The sequence below is a fragment of the Ranitomeya imitator genome, chromosome 8 (assembly GCF_032444005.1).
Source record: "Ranitomeya imitator isolate aRanImi1 chromosome 8, aRanImi1.pri, whole genome shotgun sequence".
In the NCBI taxonomy this organism is placed as follows: domain Eukaryota; kingdom Metazoa; phylum Chordata; class Amphibia; order Anura; family Dendrobatidae; genus Ranitomeya; species Ranitomeya imitator.
In genome coordinates, this window is record NC_091289.1 from 43,187,881 (window position 1) to 43,207,496 (window position 19,616).

At 43.0% G+C, this 19,616-nt stretch overlaps 1 protein-coding gene across 14 annotated transcripts in view; it reads right to left on the bottom strand.

Moving 5' to 3' along the window:
* The window catches only part of IQSEC1 (IQ motif and Sec7 domain ArfGEF 1), an 816,093-nt gene that overhangs the window by 77,196 nt on the left and 719,281 nt on the right, over positions 1 to 19,616 (bottom strand). For 13 of the 14 annotated variants that reach the window (XM_069736797.1, XM_069736803.1, XM_069736798.1 and 10 more), the window contains 2 exons: positions 17,927 to 18,203; positions 11,523 to 12,778 (listed from right to left, as the gene is read on the bottom strand). In XM_069736797.1, coding sequence (XP_069592898.1) covers positions 11,523 to 12,778; positions 17,927 to 18,203 — 1,533 coding nt within the window. Of the gene's footprint in view, positions 1 to 11,522; positions 12,779 to 13,144; positions 13,163 to 17,926; positions 18,204 to 19,616 lie in introns of those variants that run through there. The other variant, XM_069736806.1, reaches the window with a different exon arrangement.

The window sequence follows — 19,616 nt, forward strand, 5'->3', positions numbered from 1 at the left end:
TTTCCTTTTTGGCAGCTTTAATTAGTTTTTTAGATAAAGTATTTTTCTCCCTATAGTTTTTTAGAGCTTCAATGGTGCCATCCTGCTTTAGTAGTGCAAATGCTTTCTTTTTACTGTTAATTGCCTGTCTTACTTCTTTGTTTAGCCACATTGGGTTTTTCCTATTTCTAGTCCTTTTATTCCCACAAGGTAAAAAACCGCTTACACTGCCTATTTAGGATGTTCTTAAACATTTCCCATTTATTATCTGTATTCTTATTTCTGAGGATATTGTCCCAGTCTACCAGATTAAGGGCATCTCTAAGCTGTTCAAACTTTGCCTTCCTAAAGTTCAATGTTTTTGTGACTCCCTGACAAGTCCCCCTAGTGAAAGACAGGTGAAACTGCACAATATTGTGGTCGCTATTTCCTAAATGCCCAACCACCTGCAGATTTGTTATTCTGTCAGGTCTATTAGATAGTATTAGGTCTAAAAGTGCTGCTCCTCTGGTTGGATTCTGCACCAATTGTGAAAGATAATTTTTCTTGGTTATTAGCAGAAACCTGTTGCCTTTATGGGTTTCACAGGTTTCTGTTTCCCAGTTAATATCCGGGTAGTTAAAGTCCCCCATAACCAGGACCTCATTATGGGTTGCAGCTTCATCTATCTGCTTTAGAAGTAGACTTTCCATGCTTTCTGTTATATTTGGGGGTTTGTAACAGACCCCAATGAGAATTTTGTTACCATTTTTCCCTCCATGAATTTCAACCCATATGGACTCGACATCCTCATTCCCTTCGCTAATATCCTCCCTTAAAGTGGACTTTAGACAAGACTTTACATAGAGACAAACCCCTCCTCCTCTCCGATTTTTACGATCCTTTCTAAACAGACTGTAACCCTGTAAGTTAACTGCCCAGTCATAGCTTTCATCTAACCATGTCTCGGTTATTCCCACTATGTCAAAGTTACCTGTAGATATTTCTGCTTCTAGTTCTTCCATCTTGTTTGTCAGGCTTCTGGCGTTTGCGAGCATGCAGTTTAGAGGATTTTGTTTTGTTCCAATCTCCTCACTGTGGATTGTTTTAGAAATGTTCTTACCTCCCTTCTGAGTATGTTTTCCTGGGTCGTCTTTGTTCGAGTCTAATGTTTTTCTTCCCGTCCCCTCTTCTTCTAGTTTAACGCCCTCCTGATGAGTGTAGCGAGTCTTCTGGCGAATGTGTGTTTCCCAGGTTTGTTGAGGTGTAGTCCGTCTCTGGCGAGGAGTCCATCATACCAGTAATTCACACCGTGGTCCAGGAATCCAAATCCTTGTTGTCTGCACCATCGTCTTAGCCAGTTGTTTGCATCTAGGATCCTGTTCCATCTCCTGGTGCCATGCCCGTCTACTGGAAGGATAGAAGAAAAAACTACCTGTGCATCCAGTTCCTTTACTTTCTTCCCCAACTCTTCAAAGTCCTTGCAGATTGTCGGTAGGTCCTTCCTTGCCGTGTCATTGGTGCCAACATGTATCAGAAGAAATGGGTGGACGTCCTTGGAGCTGAAGAGCTTTGGTATCCTATCGGTCACATCCTTGATCATCGCACCTGGAAGGCAGCATACTTCTCTTGCAGTTATGTCCGGTCTGCAGATGGCTGCTTCGGTGCCTCTCAGTAGTGAGTCTCCCACCACCACCACTCTTCGTTGCTTCTTGGCTGTACTTTTTGCTGTCACTTGTTGCTGTGTGCCCTTTTCTTTTTTGCTTGCTGGTATTGCTTCATTCTTAGGTGTGCCATCTTCATCCTCTACAAAGATTTGATATCGGTTCTTCAGTTGTGTGGTTGGTGATTTCTCCATGGTCTTCTTGCTTCTTTTGGTCACATGCTTCCACTCATCTGCTTTTGGAGGTTCTCTGACACTTTTTGCACCTTCTGTGACCAGTAGAGATGCTTCTGTTCTGTCTAGAAAGTCTTCATTCTCTTTGATGAGTTTCAAAGTTGCTATTCTTTCTTCCAGACCCCGCACCTTTTCTTCTAAAAGGGCCACTAGTCTACACTTCTGACAGGTGAAATTGGATTCTTCTTCTGGTCGATCTGTGAACATGTAGCACATGCTGCAGCTCACCATGTAGGTTGTCACATCTGCCATGTTGCTCCTAGATCCTGCTGACTTGCTGTGTGTTTTCCTTCTTGTGTAATCTACTCAGCCAAGCTCTCTTGCAATAATGTCCTACAGGCAAAAATTCGGCGCGCGGTTTGGTGATGCTTTCGAAGCAGCTGGTCCCGGCTGTACCCAACGATCTTCTAGCTTAGGGAGACTTCGCTTCTCCCAGAAGGCACCTGGAATATGCAAATTAGCCTCCTGAAGCTTGAATCCCTGGTTTGGTGATGCTTTCGAAGCAGCTGGTCCCGGCTGTACCCAACGATCTTCTAGTTTAGGGAGACTTCGCTTCTCCCAGAAGGCACCTGGAATATGCAAATTAGCCTCCTGAAGCTTGAATCCCTGGTTTGGTGATGCTTTCGAAGCAGCTGGTCCCGGCTGTACCCAACGATCTTCTAGCTTAGGGAGACTTCGCTTCTCCCAGAAGGCACCTAAAATATGCAAATTAGCCTCCTGAAGCTTGAATCCCTGGTTTGGTGATGCTTTCGAAGCAGCTGGTCCCGGCTGTACCCAACGATCTTCTAGCTTAGGGAGACTTCGCTTCTCCCAGAAGGCACCTGGAATATGCAAATTAGCCTCCTGAAGCTTGAATCCCTGGTTTGGTGATGCTTTCGAAGCAGCTGGTCCCGGCTGTACCCAACGATCTTCTAGCTTAGGGAGACTTCGCTTCTCCCAGAAGGCACCTGGAATATGCAAATTAGCCTCCTGAAGCTTGAATCCCTGGTTTTGTAGATTTACTGTGCTCGGCTATGTTCACACTGCATTTTTGATACGTGACAGTGGTTCCGTCAGGGCTTCCATCTGAAGCTCTGAACAACAAGATTCAGGCGCAACGTCCGGGGCCACTGAATTTGAAGTGAGTTTGTCAGCACAGAATAACTGTTGAAATCAAGTTCAGCCGTTCGATGCACCTTTGGTGTGGCCAAACAGTTCATTGCACCTTCTCACCTATTTGTTTTCCATCTATTTCCACCCTTCTTTGGCTCTATAAAGCCAGAGCTGTCAATCAAAATAGGGGAGGAGATAGGGAGAGGCGTGGAAATAGGGGAAGAGGAAGGGAGATGGGTGAAAATAGGGGAGGAGAAAGGGAGAGGGGTGAAAATAGGGGAAGAGAAAGGGAGAGGGGTGAAAATAGGGGAAGAGAAAGGGAGAGGGTTGAAAATAGGGGAAGAGAAAGGGAGATGGGTGAAAATAAGGGAGGAGAAAGGAAGAGGGGTGAAAATAGAGGAGGAGAAAGGGAGAGGGGTGAAAATAGGGGAGGAGAAAGGGAGAGGGGTGAAAATAGGGGAGGAGAAAGGGAGAGGGGTGAAAATAGGGGAGGAGAAAAGGAGAGGGGTGAAAATAGGGGAAGAGAAAGGGAGAGGGGTGAAAATAAGGGAGGAGAAAGGAAGAGGGGTGAAAATAGAGGAGAAAGGGAGAGGGGTGAAAATAGGGGAGGAGAAAGGGAGAGGGGTGAAAATAGGGGAGGAGAAAGGTAGAGGGGTGAAAATAGGCGAGGAGAAAGGAAGAGGAGTGAAAATAGAGGGAAATTAAGTGGATGGGAAGATGCACTGAAATGTTTGGCCACACCAATGGTGCACCTGTGCGTGGACAGCCATCTTGTGCTTCACATACTCTCTTTAATGAGGAAATATCGTGGATCCTGGTCAGACGCCTCTCAATCAGCCAAACCAGATCTCCACTTTGCACTGACGAGGGGCAGTACCCCGAAACACAGTGTCTGCAAATTTAGATTCTGGTTTGGCTATTATATTAAGTCATGTGACAAGGCTCGTTAAAGGGTCGGCATTGATTTTTAGGATTGCTACTTCTAATAGGTGGCACTAGAGTTCTAGTCCTCTTCCTCTCTGAAGAGACAATTTGTCTCTTTAATGAGGCAGAGAGACTTATTTTGTGCTCTGTCAAATCTCATTTTAGATATTTGTTTTCTTTTACCTTGAAAATGTGTTGGTGTAATAAAAACTTTAATTTTATATCATGGAAGGTTCTTCCTTTCCAAAAAACCAGCCCAGGTACCGTGATCTCTCCACTAAAGTGAATTGCTATCTGGAAGGACTTTTTCTCCAGCCACTGGGCTGCAGTTGTGGATTCCAAGGCTCTTAGGCTGGGTTCCCATTGCGTTATGGGAACGCGCTTAACGGACAGCGTTGCACTGCGAAATTAACGCCGTGCAACGCGTCCGTTAGCGCGCCCATTCACGGCAATGGGAACGCGCAGCACTAGCGTGTGCCATGTTCGGCACGCGCTAGCGACGCGCCGGTGATTCCTGGCGCGCCGCGGACGCTGCTTGCAGCGTCCGAGTCGCGCCCGCGGTCCGTTCCCCGCTCTCGCAGATCGAGGATCTGCGAGAGCGGGGACGTTACCGCGACCCCAGGACGCGGCCCCATTAAAAACATTGCGTTAGCGCAACCCGCTAGCGCTAGCACTAAACGGGTTGCACTAACGCAATGTGACCCTAGCCTTATAGGTGTTGTGTCCCCACACAACCACCAGAGGTGAGCACCACCATCACTCTTACCCTCTCTCATGGTTTTGCCCTAGTGTGCACTTCTGTCCAAACCAAACCTCATTTTAGGGAGTGTCTTTGCTCTGCACTTTCCAGTATTTAGAGCAGGCAAAGTCCAAACGAAGCTCCTTGTAGAATGAACACATAACTTCTTTTAACCGCTTCACGGTTAAAAGAATCAACAAAAGGCTGATCATGTGCACAGTAGTGATGAGCGAGTGTGCTCGTTACTCGGGTTTTCCGAGCATGCTTGGGTCTTCTCCGAGTATCTTGGGCGTGCTCGTAGATTAGGTTTGTGTCCCAGCAGCTGCATGATTTGCGGCTGTTAAACAACCAGAACACATGCAGGGATTGCCTGTTTGTTAGGGAATCCCCACATGTATTCAGGCTGTCTAGCAGCCGCAAATCATGCAGCTGCTGGGACAAATGGTCGGGCAAGCCGTAAATCATCACTGAAAAAACGTTTTAGCCGTGAGGGTGAGCAATGAGTGGAACAGGCTGCCACGAGAGGTGGTGAGTTCTCCTTCAATGGAAGTCTTCAGAGGCTGGACAGAGATGATTTAGTGAATCCTGTATTGAGCAGGGGGTTGGACACGGTGACCCTGGAGGTATCTTCCAACTCTACCATTCTACGATCCTTCTTTTCTCTGTCGTCAGGGAGAAGTCAAGACACCCTGATACACATTACAGCCAGTCTTGTCAAAATAAGCAGGTCCAGCATTTCTCCTATATGTTTGGGCCCCTGTTGGCGTCTTTTTTGATTGACATTTTAGGAACTCAGAAAAGGCTTTTACATTCTTTACAAAGTTAAAGTCTGGATGTACAGATGACAGATTACCGCACAAACACTGCACATTCTCACTTTACGCTTTACAGTCCCTCCAATTACTGACATTTTCTGGATTGTTTCTTTCAACAAGCAACATAAGTAAAATTGAATCTCCAGATGCTAAAACAATTGATTTTCAAGACAAGGTGACCTACAAACATCCACGCGCTAACGCTGAAAACAATTTTACCAGTGAGGATGACTAACTGGAGATTAAAGGCTTTTGTTTTCAGATAAGAACGCTTCAAGCCCAAAAGGCTTCAGCGAAGCACAGGAAATATGGAGACGTCTGTTCTATAGGAGGATGTGCTGCCTTTCACCCAATGCCAAAAATACTGTCGAATAACCAGTGCTGACATTTACGGCCGTTCATTGTTGCATTTGTGCCTTTTTTCTGTCTCTCGTTTTTCCATTTAAGTCTTATTCTTCCTTCAATTTGCATTTTTTTAAGCCTGTTTTATGTATTCACCAGTTTGTGTGAGTGCTTTTTATTTTCCATACGTCTTTGGCTAATTTATCAATTGTTTAAAAAAAAACACGCTAAATTTGGTGCCCATGTACCTCAATCTACACCCCCACACACGCTCTGGAGTGCTTTTACATACAGAAATTATTTGGGCTTGAATGTTGCGCCATACGGTGAAACTCTTTTTTTTAATTTTGCGGAAAATTCATTAAGCATGTTAGCTATTTTAAAGAATTTAGGGGGCAGCACGATGGCTCAGTGGTTAGCACTGGAGTCCTGGGTTCAAATCCCACCAAGGACAACATCTGCAAGGAGTTTGTATGTTCTCCTCGTGTTTGCGTGGGTTTCCTCCAGGTTCTCCGGTTTCCTCCCACACTCCAAAGACATACTGATAGGGAATGTCCCATTGGGGACAGCAATGATAATATGTGCAAAACTGGAATATGTTAGTGCTATATAAAAATAAAGATTATTAATTTAGAGCAAAGAAAAAAAGAAAAGGGACTTAAAATGAAATGCAAATAATGACTCGTACCCTTAGTTTTTATTATAGGAAGACACTATTCCATCAGCTTTGCTGAACAACAGACAGCAAAAATAGGACAGGAGCATATTCTTCACAATCTGGCTATATGCTAGTGTGCAAAAATCAAGACTGAACCAGTGCCGACACTGCTGGAATGACCCCGGAAATAATGATAAATTTTATTATTTTACAAAGGGAAAACGAAGATTGAGAAGGGGTTGTGCAAGTAGTGGACAACCTCTTTAACACGTGCACAGCAATGTCATTTTTACATTGCTGTGCACTATGTTCATTTTGCGGCGCTTTTCCAGGTGGATTCCGGGCGGAACTCACCTAAAAAAGACATCGCGTGCACATGCCCTTTCGTTCCTGGGACTAGTCTGACCTCTCCTCCATGGCTCACATCTGCCAAAACAACATTCTGTCTAAGGCCGGGATCACACATGCGAGAAACACGTCCGTGTCTCGCATGTGAAATCCAAGCACTGTGGAGCGGAGCGTGCGGCCACATAGCAACACATGGAGCCGCACGCTCCGCTCCGGAGTGCCGGCGCCAGAGCTTGGATTTCACATGCGAGACACGGACGTGTTTCTTGCATGTGTGATCCCGGCCTAATACTATATCTCACTGCTCTGAAAAACAAACTCAATAAGTCTATTTATAAGATGGGAACAGAATGGCCGTCTTAGCGTATGACAGGGTGGAGTGGACATTTCTTCAATTTTGCTAATTTGCTGTTTTTGACTCATCACAAAGACTTCTCTGTGGCGAGAGAAACTCCTAAGTGACAGCACGAAATGAACATGAAAATGATATGTTCTGGGAGAGGATGGGTCGATGGGAGCCTGAAGTGACCGCGAAAGTGGCTGCGGGAGAATGTGACAGGAGCAGATGGTGAAGATCCTCTTTACGCGGCCTGCCGTGCTGACGACTAATTGATGTTGTCATCTTCAGGTAAGGCAGCTTCAGCTTAGGAGAGTCAGGAAACAGACGCAAATGTGCAGAGCGACAACCTGAATCAGTTTATAGGCTTGTGCACACACTGCAGATGCGGTGCGTTTTTGCAATACAGATTTGCTGGCAAAACCTGACGCAATCCTGATGGAAGCAAAGTGGACGAGAAACCTGAAGTGTCATGCACACGTTGCTTATCTGTGACTTGCAGATTTGGTGCAGAAAATAATCTGCAGCACGTCAATTCTCTGCGTGTTTTTGTACTGCGTTATTCACCATTAGGCCGGGATCACACACAGCGAGATACGGCCGAGTCTCGCAGGTTAAAACCAAGCTCTGGCACCGGCACTCCGCAGCGGAGCGTGCGGCCGCACAGCAATACATGGAGCCGCACGCTCCGCTCTGGAGTGCCGGTGCCAGAGCTTGGTTTTAACCTGCGAGACTCGGCCGTATCTCGCTGTGTGTGATCCCGGCCTTAACTTCACTCAAATCAGTCAAAAAAGCGGGGAAAAATGCACCATAATGTGTAAAAACGCACCATAAATGTGATTAAAAAGCACCATAATGTGCAAAACGCACCATAAATGTGGTAAAACGCACCATAATGTGCAAAAACACACCATAAATGTGGTAAACACACCATAATGTGTAAAAACGCACCATAAATGTGATTAAAAAGCACCATAATGTGCAAAACGCACCATAAATGTGGTAAAACACACCATAATGTGCAAAAACACACCATAAATGTGGTAAACACACCATAATGTGCAAAACGCACCATAAATGTAAAACCACACCATAATGTGCAAAAACGCACCATAATGTGCAAAAGCGCACCATAAATGTGGTAAAAACGCACCATAAATATGGCAAAAACACACCATATAATGGGCAAAAACACACCATAAATGTGGTAAAAACACACCATAAAGTGCAAAAATACACCATAAATGAGGCAAAAATGCACCATAAATGTGGCAAAAACACATCATGTAATAGGCAAAAATACACCATAAATGAGGCAAAAACACACCATAAATGTGGCAAAAACATACCATATAATAGGCAAAAATACACCATAAATGAGGCAAAATCGCACCATAATGTGCAAAAACGCAACATATGGTAAATGTAACAATGCACCATAATGTGCAAAAGCGCACCATAAATGCAGCAAAAACACAACATAACGTGCTAAACCACACTCTAACGTGGCAAAAAAGCACAAAAAAAGTGTTTTTCTTGCCAAGAGCTACATAGTTGCTGCATCCATTTACTCATCGTGTGCACACAGCCATTCTTGAATCTTATGTCTATCATTTTCTTGCAGATCCTGGCATTAGCCGTGTCATAGGGAACCGGACTCATAATCCCCTAATGTATTACCACACTATCTATATAATCATTGGGAAGACATATGATGTAAACATGTGCGTTATCAAAACCGGACAAAATTCATGGGATCTCCTAACCCTTTAACAACCCACCTAATTGTGGGATTTAAACAATGTGGACCTTTTGTAGACATTTTTATTTTTTACGTAAAAGTATGTATTTTGGTTCTAATCATTTTCGCTATTGGGTTTTGTTAAACATTTTGCAGCATTTGCATTTTACAGGTTCTTTACTTATTTGCATGTTGCTGAATTTTGAATGAGTTAACTGAGAATCCATCAGTGAGTTCCTTCTGATGGGAGAGTTCGTAGCTCTTGCATCAGTCTGTTTCTGAGCTTCTTTCAGCTGGTTATAGACCACACCAGAGCGCAAAAATAACATTGATGCAACCTGTGCAGCTGCACAAGGGCCCAAGAGGTAAGGGGGGGGGCGTTTTTACATCCAAAGCAGGTGGAATTGTGCATTATGATGAGCTACAGGACTGCAAAGGGCCCATATACTGTTCTTGCACAGGGGCCCTTTAATGTCCATTTCCACCTGTGTGACCACATTAACTTTGTGGTGACACATCAGCACGGAACAGTTCAGAAAAAGACAGCAGGAAGAGTTACAAACTCCCCATCAGCACGAGCTTACTGGCGGATTCTCAGATAACTTAACAGACAGCGTAATAAAGAAGCTACAGAAGGCAATCAGTGCAAAATTTGTATTAAACCCCATTGAAAAAATGGCTGTTAGTTAAAAATACATGTAGATAGGTAAAAATACAGCAACATTTTGCTATTTAATCTCACAGCAGCATTATGCAAGGCATGAGAGCCTGATTCCAGGGTTGTGTCACTTTATTAGGCTGTGTGCTGTAGTTTCAATACAGTCAGTGTTTTATCAGCAGGAGATTATCACTGCAGGACTAGGACTCACATGCACAGCAGTCAGGCAAATCTGCCACATCTAATATCAGACAAAACAGGGATTCTATCAAAACTACACCAAGCAGTCCAGTAAGTGATACATCACTGGAATCAGGGTCACAACCCCTAAATGATCCTGCTCTCAGATTATATAGCAAAAACCTGTCGGCAGATTCCCTTTAACTTTTAAGGATTAAGGACTTGGCAATTTCTTTTTATTCATTTCAAGAGCCAACACGTTTTGGATGTGGCTATATGAGGGCGAAACTAGAATTTTTTTAACTGTATTTATTGTCGATCATTGTGTTATTAAATAACATATTAATTCATCATTTACATTCATAGCCGACATAACAATATACTTATTTTTTTTTTTTTTTTTACATAATAAACCATTTTTCAGTGGGGAGAACACGCGTTTTGTGTTCTTTTTTAGTTCTTCCTTTATTGCTCATTTTTCTATTACCTTTTATAAGCTTGATCACTCATATAATACCCTGCACCACTACTGTATTACAGTGTATTATGCCTCCACCAGAGTCTGATAGGTGTATAAAGATGGCAGACAACTGAGTTACCGGAGGCCAGTATGGTGTCTGCCTACATAAAAGTGGTCCTTACTGCTGGAATACGTTTCCTGACAGCACCCGCAGGATCATCAAGATTAAAATATATGTAATGGAGCAATACATACATTTTCGTTGGGTAGTAAATTTTACAGCCGGAGAAGCCGCATTGTTTCTGGCGAAACAGCCAAATGCAGATGTGCCAGATGTGCGAAACTTAGGAAGAAATTAATGGGAGTTATGGGGACGACGTAGAACAGCAAGCTACGCATTCTCTACGACTCGGGACGCATGTCAAATGGCGTAAGTCGCTTTGTTACACTATTTTTGTAACTCCCATACATTTCTATAGGAGTTGCGCAAACAGCATAGCACAGCGGCGCTTGGTCGTTGTCATAGCCAGGACCTAAAAGCAGTAATCCCTATCGTGACCATGATAGGACAACATAGGATTAACCCCTTATTGGGGCCATTAACTACCCATCGGAGGCCAAAAAAGTTTCGGACTACATCTGATGCTATGATTTTACTCATTATTCTCTCTCATTCTTTTACTTTGTGGAATTCCGTATCGAATTTGCTTCCTTGTATCTATCCAAGGTTGTGAAACATTTTGCATACTCCAAATATGTACAGGGAGAACAGGCAGCGTCTACAATAGATACTCGGAGCACAGGATTGTTCACAAAGCCTTTCCTATGAATGTACAGACAAACATTGAGTTACTAAGGCTCTCAAATATGAGTACACAAGGAAGGCAGCAGACATGTGATGTGATCAGAGATCTTCATTGTCCACTGTTCTATAACTTGTAGATAAGTAGAAAGTTAAAAAATGTTGTTGCCGAATAAAATAATTGTATGATTACTGGCATCCGACAGCTGTAACCCCCACTGATCACAACAACAGGTGAAGTCCCTTGTGTGAGTCTTACTGAGCATGTGCGACCACCACTTAATGGAGTGCTGGTCGCACATGCTCATGATATTATTCATTCACTCATGTTTTCATTCACCTAGGGGACTTTGGCCCACCATCCTTGGGATCAGTGGGCCACTCAGCAGATAGAACCCATCGATCATACATGCTTATGGGACAACACTTGTCTGATTCAGGACTTGCGGGGACGTTGCGTGACCTTGGACTCGACTCTATTTTCACTTTTTCTTTGAAACCCTCCATCAGAATAATCCGTTAAACCATTTTCAAGCTGCCCAAGGTGTTTAAGAGTTCAGGTGGTACTTACTTATTGAAAAGGTTCAGCCCGATCCTGTAATGTCTTTTCCTGATGACATCATTACTGAATGCCGGGGAATCCCAGCTGTTCCGTGTCTCTTTGTGGTACGTCTGTTTGCTCAGGGTCTGCTCCCGGATACTGTCTCGTGAAGACTCTGAGCTGCAGTTTATGGTGTCATTGGAATTAGAAGTGCTATTTATGCTGTCATTATCGCCATCCGAATAATCAGATTCAGATTTACTCTGTCGGTTCACAGTGCCGTTGATTATCAACTGTGCATCGATAGGCCTCTGACGGTGGCGGCTTTGCTCATCTTCCCTAGAGATTATTTTGGTTGGAATATTATGGGGGATATGTTTGGGGCTTCCTTGCTGACTGTGGATCCCTCTTTCATACACGTTCTGCCTCTTTATAGATCCTCTTTCCGAGCGATCACTAAGATCTACTGAACTGTCACTGGGTGGCTCAATGGTGAGCAAAGGGAGATGGTCTATTCTTGACCGATGGTCCTGGCACTCCAGTGACGGTGTGCTCCGACAACTGGTATCTGTATCCAACTTGTCGTCCTTATGAGTCATGGACCAGTACTCTTGCGAAGAGTTCATTGATCTGAGTCTCAAGTCAGATTCTGTGCTGGACGGCCTGTCCACAGACTGAGAAAGAGGAAGAGGAGGGGAGAGCTCTTCCTCGTCAATATACAGGGTAACATCACTATAAGACGCCGTCATTTCATCAAGTTTCCGATGATCAAGATTATGTGCTGGCTTCATCTGACTACTTCTTTCCAATTCCCGACTTCTAGCTTGCTCAGATGCCTGGACCTCATCTGCGTGTAAACTACGGCAATTTAATGCATCATCGATGGATTCGGCAAGGGACTTAACTTGTCTGGAGAAAGCATCTTCAAGTTCTGTGATCGCATCGGCAAAATCACTGGAGGCAGCAGGAGATTTTAATGATGTTTGCTCACCGAGATCCCCACAATCAGACTGCAACATACGGTGCCCAAGTTTTGTGCCATCGTTCGACAGAGACACCTGCTTCCCTTCAAAATAGGAACTATGGACTTTCTCTGGTCCTTCAAAGGAGAACTGCATTCTCATATTGGACAACACGATCCGTCTCGACATGCGGTTTTCTGACATGGAACTTCGAAGCCTCTCGAAATTCTTGTTCATCTGATATTGCCGGAAGGCGGTTTGGATGGTGCGCGCAGCATGTCTGGTTATGAGACGGCCTCCATATTTGCGCTCCAGCATTTCCACCTTCAGAAAGAAACACAAAGCAATTATTAAGGTTCTGTATCAGACACAGGAATGTCCCAATTGTTTTAAACAATAAATTATCCTCATCTTTATTTATAGATATTATCAGATACTGATTTACAACCATGTACTTTTGCATTTTTTCCTTATCAAAATATGATTCCGTTCCTCCTGAGATATTAATACTTTTCTTTTGTTTGCAGCTTGTTGCCTAGGAGACAGACCACTGCTGTTGTCTAGCTTGTAAACACTGCACTGTATCTGACTGGGATTAGGAGGTAACAGCGCACTCCAGCTATCCTGGCTTAAAAACAGTGTGTTACGCCGCCAGTAACCTGTACACTTTCTGAGCGCTGTTATACTCACTGCGCTCACCGCTCTGCTCCTTTCAGTCTCAAGCCATCATGCTGAACACCCTCTTGCAGCATTCCCAGCATGGCTGCATCCTCCTCTTCTTGAGAATCTCCACCTGGGTAAAGGGAGGCATGAAAAGACTCTGCAGGAATTCGATCCCTGTGTGTCCCGCATAGTTTAACTTCCCTGCTCCTCTCCCTGCCAGCAGGGGATATAATCGACAGCTCCGCCCTCCACGCCATGCCTGAACTTAGGTTCCTCTCCTAGTATGCTGTCTATGTGCAAGTTTGTATTGACTCTCCTGTTACCCACCCGGCTTGTATACCCATTCTGTCTGACCTCTCTGTTACTGAAATCAACTTTGTATTCTGAACTTGTGCTGCCTACCTTGACCTCGTACTTCCTGAACATCTCTCTGCCTACGCCCCCGATGCCTCCTATCCCTGCCTTAACCCATTGTTCAGCTGCTACAGGTCCGGGAACTACCCTGGAGTGGCACCTGGTGGCTGCCCTAACAACCTAAGCCTATCCTCGCCATCAGAGACTATAGTGAAGATCAGGTAGTCACTTAGTCATGCCTCTCCAGGGTAAGCCCGACTATTGGCGCAGTGGGTCCGCATCCATCACTGTCACACAGTGTTTACAAGCTCAGAAGAAAAGAGCTTGTAAGCACTACACTTTATCTTCTGTCTAGCAGCGGAGTTCGGTCTCCAAGACAGCGAGCAGTAAACAAAAGTGTTAATATCTCAAGAAAGGCTGAAAATTTTAACTACTGGTATATTGCAAAATTGCTTGGATTTATAAGGACTATCTGACAATACCTATTTATGAAGATGGGGGAAAAAAAAACTTTAAGCCATGTTCACAACAATTTTACAAAATAAGACGTATTGTGTAATAAACTTTCTGTGTTAACTCCTTAAAGGGGAATTATTAGAATGATCAACCCTCACCTAAGTCATCCATATGGGTATGGAAGTCATTGAAAGAGGAATAATATTGTACCTTGATAACTACGATGTGATGTCTTATTTCAGAGAAATGCACATTTTCTTAATATGCAAATAAGCTGTTAAGATCTGTGGGCCGGACATAGATCTTAACAGCTCTTATACATAATAAGAAACATATGGATTTCTCTGGAATAAGACATCAGATCACTGTTATCGAGGTGTCATTTTATTCAGCTTTCTACGACCTACATGGCCATGTAGATGGCTTAGGAAGCTTCGTTCTACTAATTGATTCTCTTTCACGACCAGGCCTGTTTGGTCCTTAAAGGGATTTTCCACTCCTTGTTAAAAATTACTAATGGAAAGCCATCTTGATAAATGAAGCAATACTTACCCCTGGAAACTACCCTCCATTCTGACATTGTTGTAATGGCTGTCTACGCCGGGCTGGAAGTGATGACTTCACAACCTCCGGTGAACTGACTGTTCACCGTGGGTATGTGCACACGTCAGGATTTCTTGCAGAAATTTTCCTGACAAAAACCGGACATTTCTGCCAGAAATCCGCATGCGTTTTTACCGCGATTTTGACGCGTTTTTGATGCGTTTTTTGTGCGTTTTTTCCCAAATGCATAGAATTGCGGAAAAAATGCAGAAAATCCGCAAAAATAATGAACATGCTCATTTTTTTACCGAGATGCGTTTTTTTCGCGGAAAAAAACGCATCCATGTGCACAAAACATGCAGAATGCATTCTAAATGATAGAATGCATAATGTATGCGTTTTTAATTAGTTTTTATAGTGTTTTTAGCGTGAAAAAACGTGAAAAAAAACGCGAAAAAAACCTGAACGTGTGCACACTGATTAGCAGCAGGGTCAGGAAACTGGCGGCCATGACATCATCACTTCCGGTCTGCGGGAGAATGTCAGAACAGCAGCAATGGAGCAGTGGCTTCTTTTATTCTTTTTTTTTCAGGATTCCTTCAAATTAATAGCTTTTAATAGAGTGGAAAACCCCTTTAAAGATCAGGTATATCTGTTCTGTTTTTTCCTCTCTACATTTCAGCAGCTGTAACGCTTTACATTTTTTAAGTGCCCTTTGTTTTAGGCAAGAGAAAATTAACATTTTCCAGCTTGAGTGTACATATACATGACCGTGCAAGCTATTTAATTTGTTTTTACCGTGAATAGCAAAAAAAAAGCAATTTTCTGCATTATTTTTTAAAATCAGTCACGTTTCAAATTATAATTAAAGTGTCTCATTAATTCTTCAGGTAATTACAGTCATGTGGATATCTAATCGGTTTTGTTTGTTTTTTTGTAATGTATGCGCAAGGAAATGTACTTTACACTTACCGTAACTTTTTTTCTGTTACTTTTTTGCTTTTTTTTTAATTTTTTTAATATTTTGTTTTAATTGCATTAGAGATTACTATTACATATGTCTATTTTAGCTTCATAAAGTTTTATTACATTGGCAGCTGGTTATAGAAATGTATAAATAAAAGTAGCAGAAACATTTTTTTTTTCTTTGAAGGTGCTAGGGAGAAAGGGCTGTAGCCTGGTGGAGCGGAGGAGAACAAAAGTTCCATTGTATTCTTTCTAGCATTTTTTAAGTTAATATGTGATTTATATATGCATTCGGTAAACTAATACATTATTTATGATCCATGACACAGGCTAAAGTGTGAGCAGACAGCATAAATACACGGCGCCATGCAAAAAGGCCCATGCCAATTAGCATATGGCGGTCGTTAATAGGTTCATCATCCTCTGTTTTCAAGAGTTCTGCTTGCAGACATGTAAACTGGTCCGATCTCTGTGTTTTGGATGTGTCGGTAATGTTACGACAATAGCGCACATCACCGCTGAAGCCAATCACTGAGCTCAGCGGCTCATAGCATCTGCAGAGCCACTGAGCTCAGTGATTGGCTGCAGTGGTGATATGTGCTGTTAGCGCTGCAGCCAAACTAGAGACACCAGTAGTAGAGACCCATCGCTGCACCCGAGGAGGGTGAGAGCTTTCTGTGTCAGGGGTTTTACATGTCTGCAATCATTCGGGAACCAATTTTTTTGGAAAGTGGAAACCCCCTTTAAAGCACATTTAGATGATTATGACGGTGTTTGTTACTGTAAGAAATGGATCCGTTAGAAATGTACGGGTTCAGAATGCTTTTCACATTCAATCGACTATTCTGATTTGCAACAACAGTTTAAAAAAAGGACTTGTACTGTGATTGTCTGCAGCGGTGCTCTCATTTTCTGAATGGAGCCAGCGGAGACATCAGGAGTGTTCTACGCTGGATCCGCGAGGACACCGTAAAGTGACCATGGTACTGTTTTTTCATTTACAGTCTATGTCTTAATTGTTTTTCTATATTAGACAGCTCTTTTAGGGGAAATCAATCTAGTAATAAAGTGAAATACTAGGGCGTGATGGGTAAAAACGACTGTGTACGAATCAATTGATACTTAACCCCTAATATATCATAAATTAGACACTGGGGCATATTAATCAAAACTGTCTAAGAGAATGTTCACATGCAGCGTTTTTATACCGAATTTTTCTGCACCAAAAATCAGTGTTGGCAGGAAAAACTCTACAGTATGCATTTTTTTTTACATAGTTTTCGTAGCGTTTTTTCCCCCAATCGTTTGAACTGCGAAAATGCTGAAAGAATTGACACGCTGCAGATTTCAAAAAACGTTCAGTAGCAAAAAAAAAACGCAAGGAACAAAAACGCAGAGTGTGACTGAGATTTTGGAAACACATCACCCTAATTCTTAGTGCAAACTAGTCCCAAATGCTCCGGATTTATCAACGTGGTTCGTGCGGTGTGATCAATCTGTCTACTTTTTAAGACGGTCTAGTCTAAGTTTCTGCTGCCTACCAGTTGGCTTACTCTGTGCCAGAAACTTGCGCCAAAAATTGTGGCGCATTTTTTGGGTGCATGTCACGTTATGTCTCATTTCTGGTACGTCACATCCCTTTTAAGCATGCCGACACCTATTAAACACTGATAAATATTTTGGAAATCATGAAGACATTTTTTGGGGAGAGTATTAAGAATTTTGGTGCTTTTAGCTTGATAAATATGTCCCTTTGTGCCTTGTAAAAAATTATTTGGGGACATCATGTAAAAAATAAAGATGATGTTGCGTTTTAAACACTAAATTAAGAGTAAACGATGTTTCAAGTTTTATTTCATAAATCAATAGTACATATGAAAATAGGCAACTCTGTAATATATCTTATCAGAGAAATCCGCTTCTTTCTCCTCCTGGACTGATCATTCACTCTCAATTCAGGGGTAAAATCTGTCTTCGGTGAATAGAAAGGAGACAGGAAATGACAGTTGGTGCTTCTAAAGTTCTATGGAGAAGGGAGGAGCTAGAGGCCAACACAGGCATTCTGCTGCAAGTTCTCCTGAAATGACACCATTCTCCATAGAACTTTATAAGCACCAACTGTCATCTCCTGTCTCAGTAATGGGAAAATCTGTGTTCACTGATGACAGATGTCACCTATAAATTGAGAATTTTGAAGATGAATGATCTGTCCTGAAGGAGAAGAAAGCAGATTTTTCTAATACAAAGTTTATTATTTTCAAGTTTATTATTGATTGATGGAAAAAAATTAAAATATCAAGTTTTTTTTAACCATTTACCAATTGCATCCACCTCTCAGCTGGATTAGGTCTGTATGGGAGTGCAACCTCTACAAAAAATTTTTTTATTCAATGACAGTGTTCCGAGATCTTGCAAACGTGAACTCGAAAAAAAAAGGACAGATTTTTTTTTTTAAGAATATATGTATAGAAATACAGCAAGAAGCGTTACCTGCTTGTCCTGCAAGTCTGAAGACAGCTCATAGCTCTCGGAGAGTGATCGGGAGCGCTTGATCGCCTCCTCCTCGGCCTGTTTCCGCAGAATGGATGTGGAATGCTGTAGCTTTGGCCTTCGCGAGCGCTGTCCGGGGGACACGGAATAAATCCCGTAAGCAGGATGGTCGTACTGGTCGGGGCTTATAGATGAGGTGTGCGTTATTGCCCCTTGGTGGTAACCTGAGCCATCTAAAGACGCGCCTGTTTCACTTCCAGGGACCTCGCCTTCAACACTAGAAGGAAAGAAATGAATAAACAGCCGTAAGTCTTGGGAGTTACGAGATCTCCGTCCTCATCGATTATATAAGGCCTTTACATAATCTTGTATATTTAGATCCACACGTACATGAAGTCACGTCTAATCAGCGGAGATGTGGCAGATATCATCACGGATCTCACCTGTCTCACCAGCACCTTCCTTTCATCTTAACAACTTCCACACGCAGATACTGAATGTACTGGGCGTGTAGGAGACATGTGTCAGTCTTATCCCCGAGGTCAAAGTACTGACTGATCACAATAATCTGATCAAAGCACCTACTGTCTGTGCCTGGAGGAGACTCCCTGAGAAAAATCATTAATATACGGTAATCCTTTTCCACCCTTTGAGACTAAATTACGATAATACAACAACAACAAAAAAACATATCCAGACCTTTAAATGTCCAAAACAGCCCCCCTTCTACAGAGAGTGTCAAGCTCGGGCAGGGTCTGAGGACCAAAGGTTGTAACTCCTATTTATTATTTAAAAAAGACCTGTCACTTATCATATGGTTTTATTCAACATTGCGTAAAAGCCGCTGTTCTCCTGAATCCGGTGTTGTTTTTCTTTTCTTCCTGCGCCTCTGCGTTCCTGAGATATGACCTCTCTTTCCCCTGTTAGCCTTGTTAGTCAAATGGGCGCCTCCCTCAATGACCACGCCCAATTCGTACAAAGTCTACACTTATACACAGGGACGAAGAGGCCGTATCTTAGGAATGGAGAAGGGTAGAAACAAAGGAAAAACAAAGGACAGTACTTGGATGTCATCGCGTACAGTCTGACTTTTTCACCGACCCATTGTCTTGCATTACCGATATCTTCGGATCAAAATTGGACATGTCTCTCGGTCCGCAAAAAATTAAAGACATGTGAAAGTCCCCATTGACTATCACAGGTACTAGTGCTATCTGTGAAAAACACGGAGAGCGCTCATACGCGAAAAATGGACGTCTGAATGAGGGCAAATACCGATTAGGTTAGAATATTAGTTTTCGGCTAATACCAATCTATGCGGTTACAATATCGACCATCGGGAGACATCCAATGGTCTATATGGAAACAGACAGTCCTGTTCTATTTTTCCTTAGCTTATCATGGAGAGACTTCTATAAAGAGCAGAGCAAGGGGTCAGCGGGGACACACCGCACCGTGCGTAGGACCCCCGTGTGCAGGACCCCCGGCTCGATCTGAAATCTCAGCCATTGTGGCTTTGAACTTTCTGAGCAGCGCAGATTTATTTCGTCCCTCTCGGCTGAATTCTCACTTCAGAGCTGGAAACGCCGGGGGATTTTCAGACTCTGATAACGAAAACTTCACGGAAATGTTTAATTCTTTGGTCACTATAAAGCTAAAGAACATAGCGATTTTCTTCCAGAAAACACGA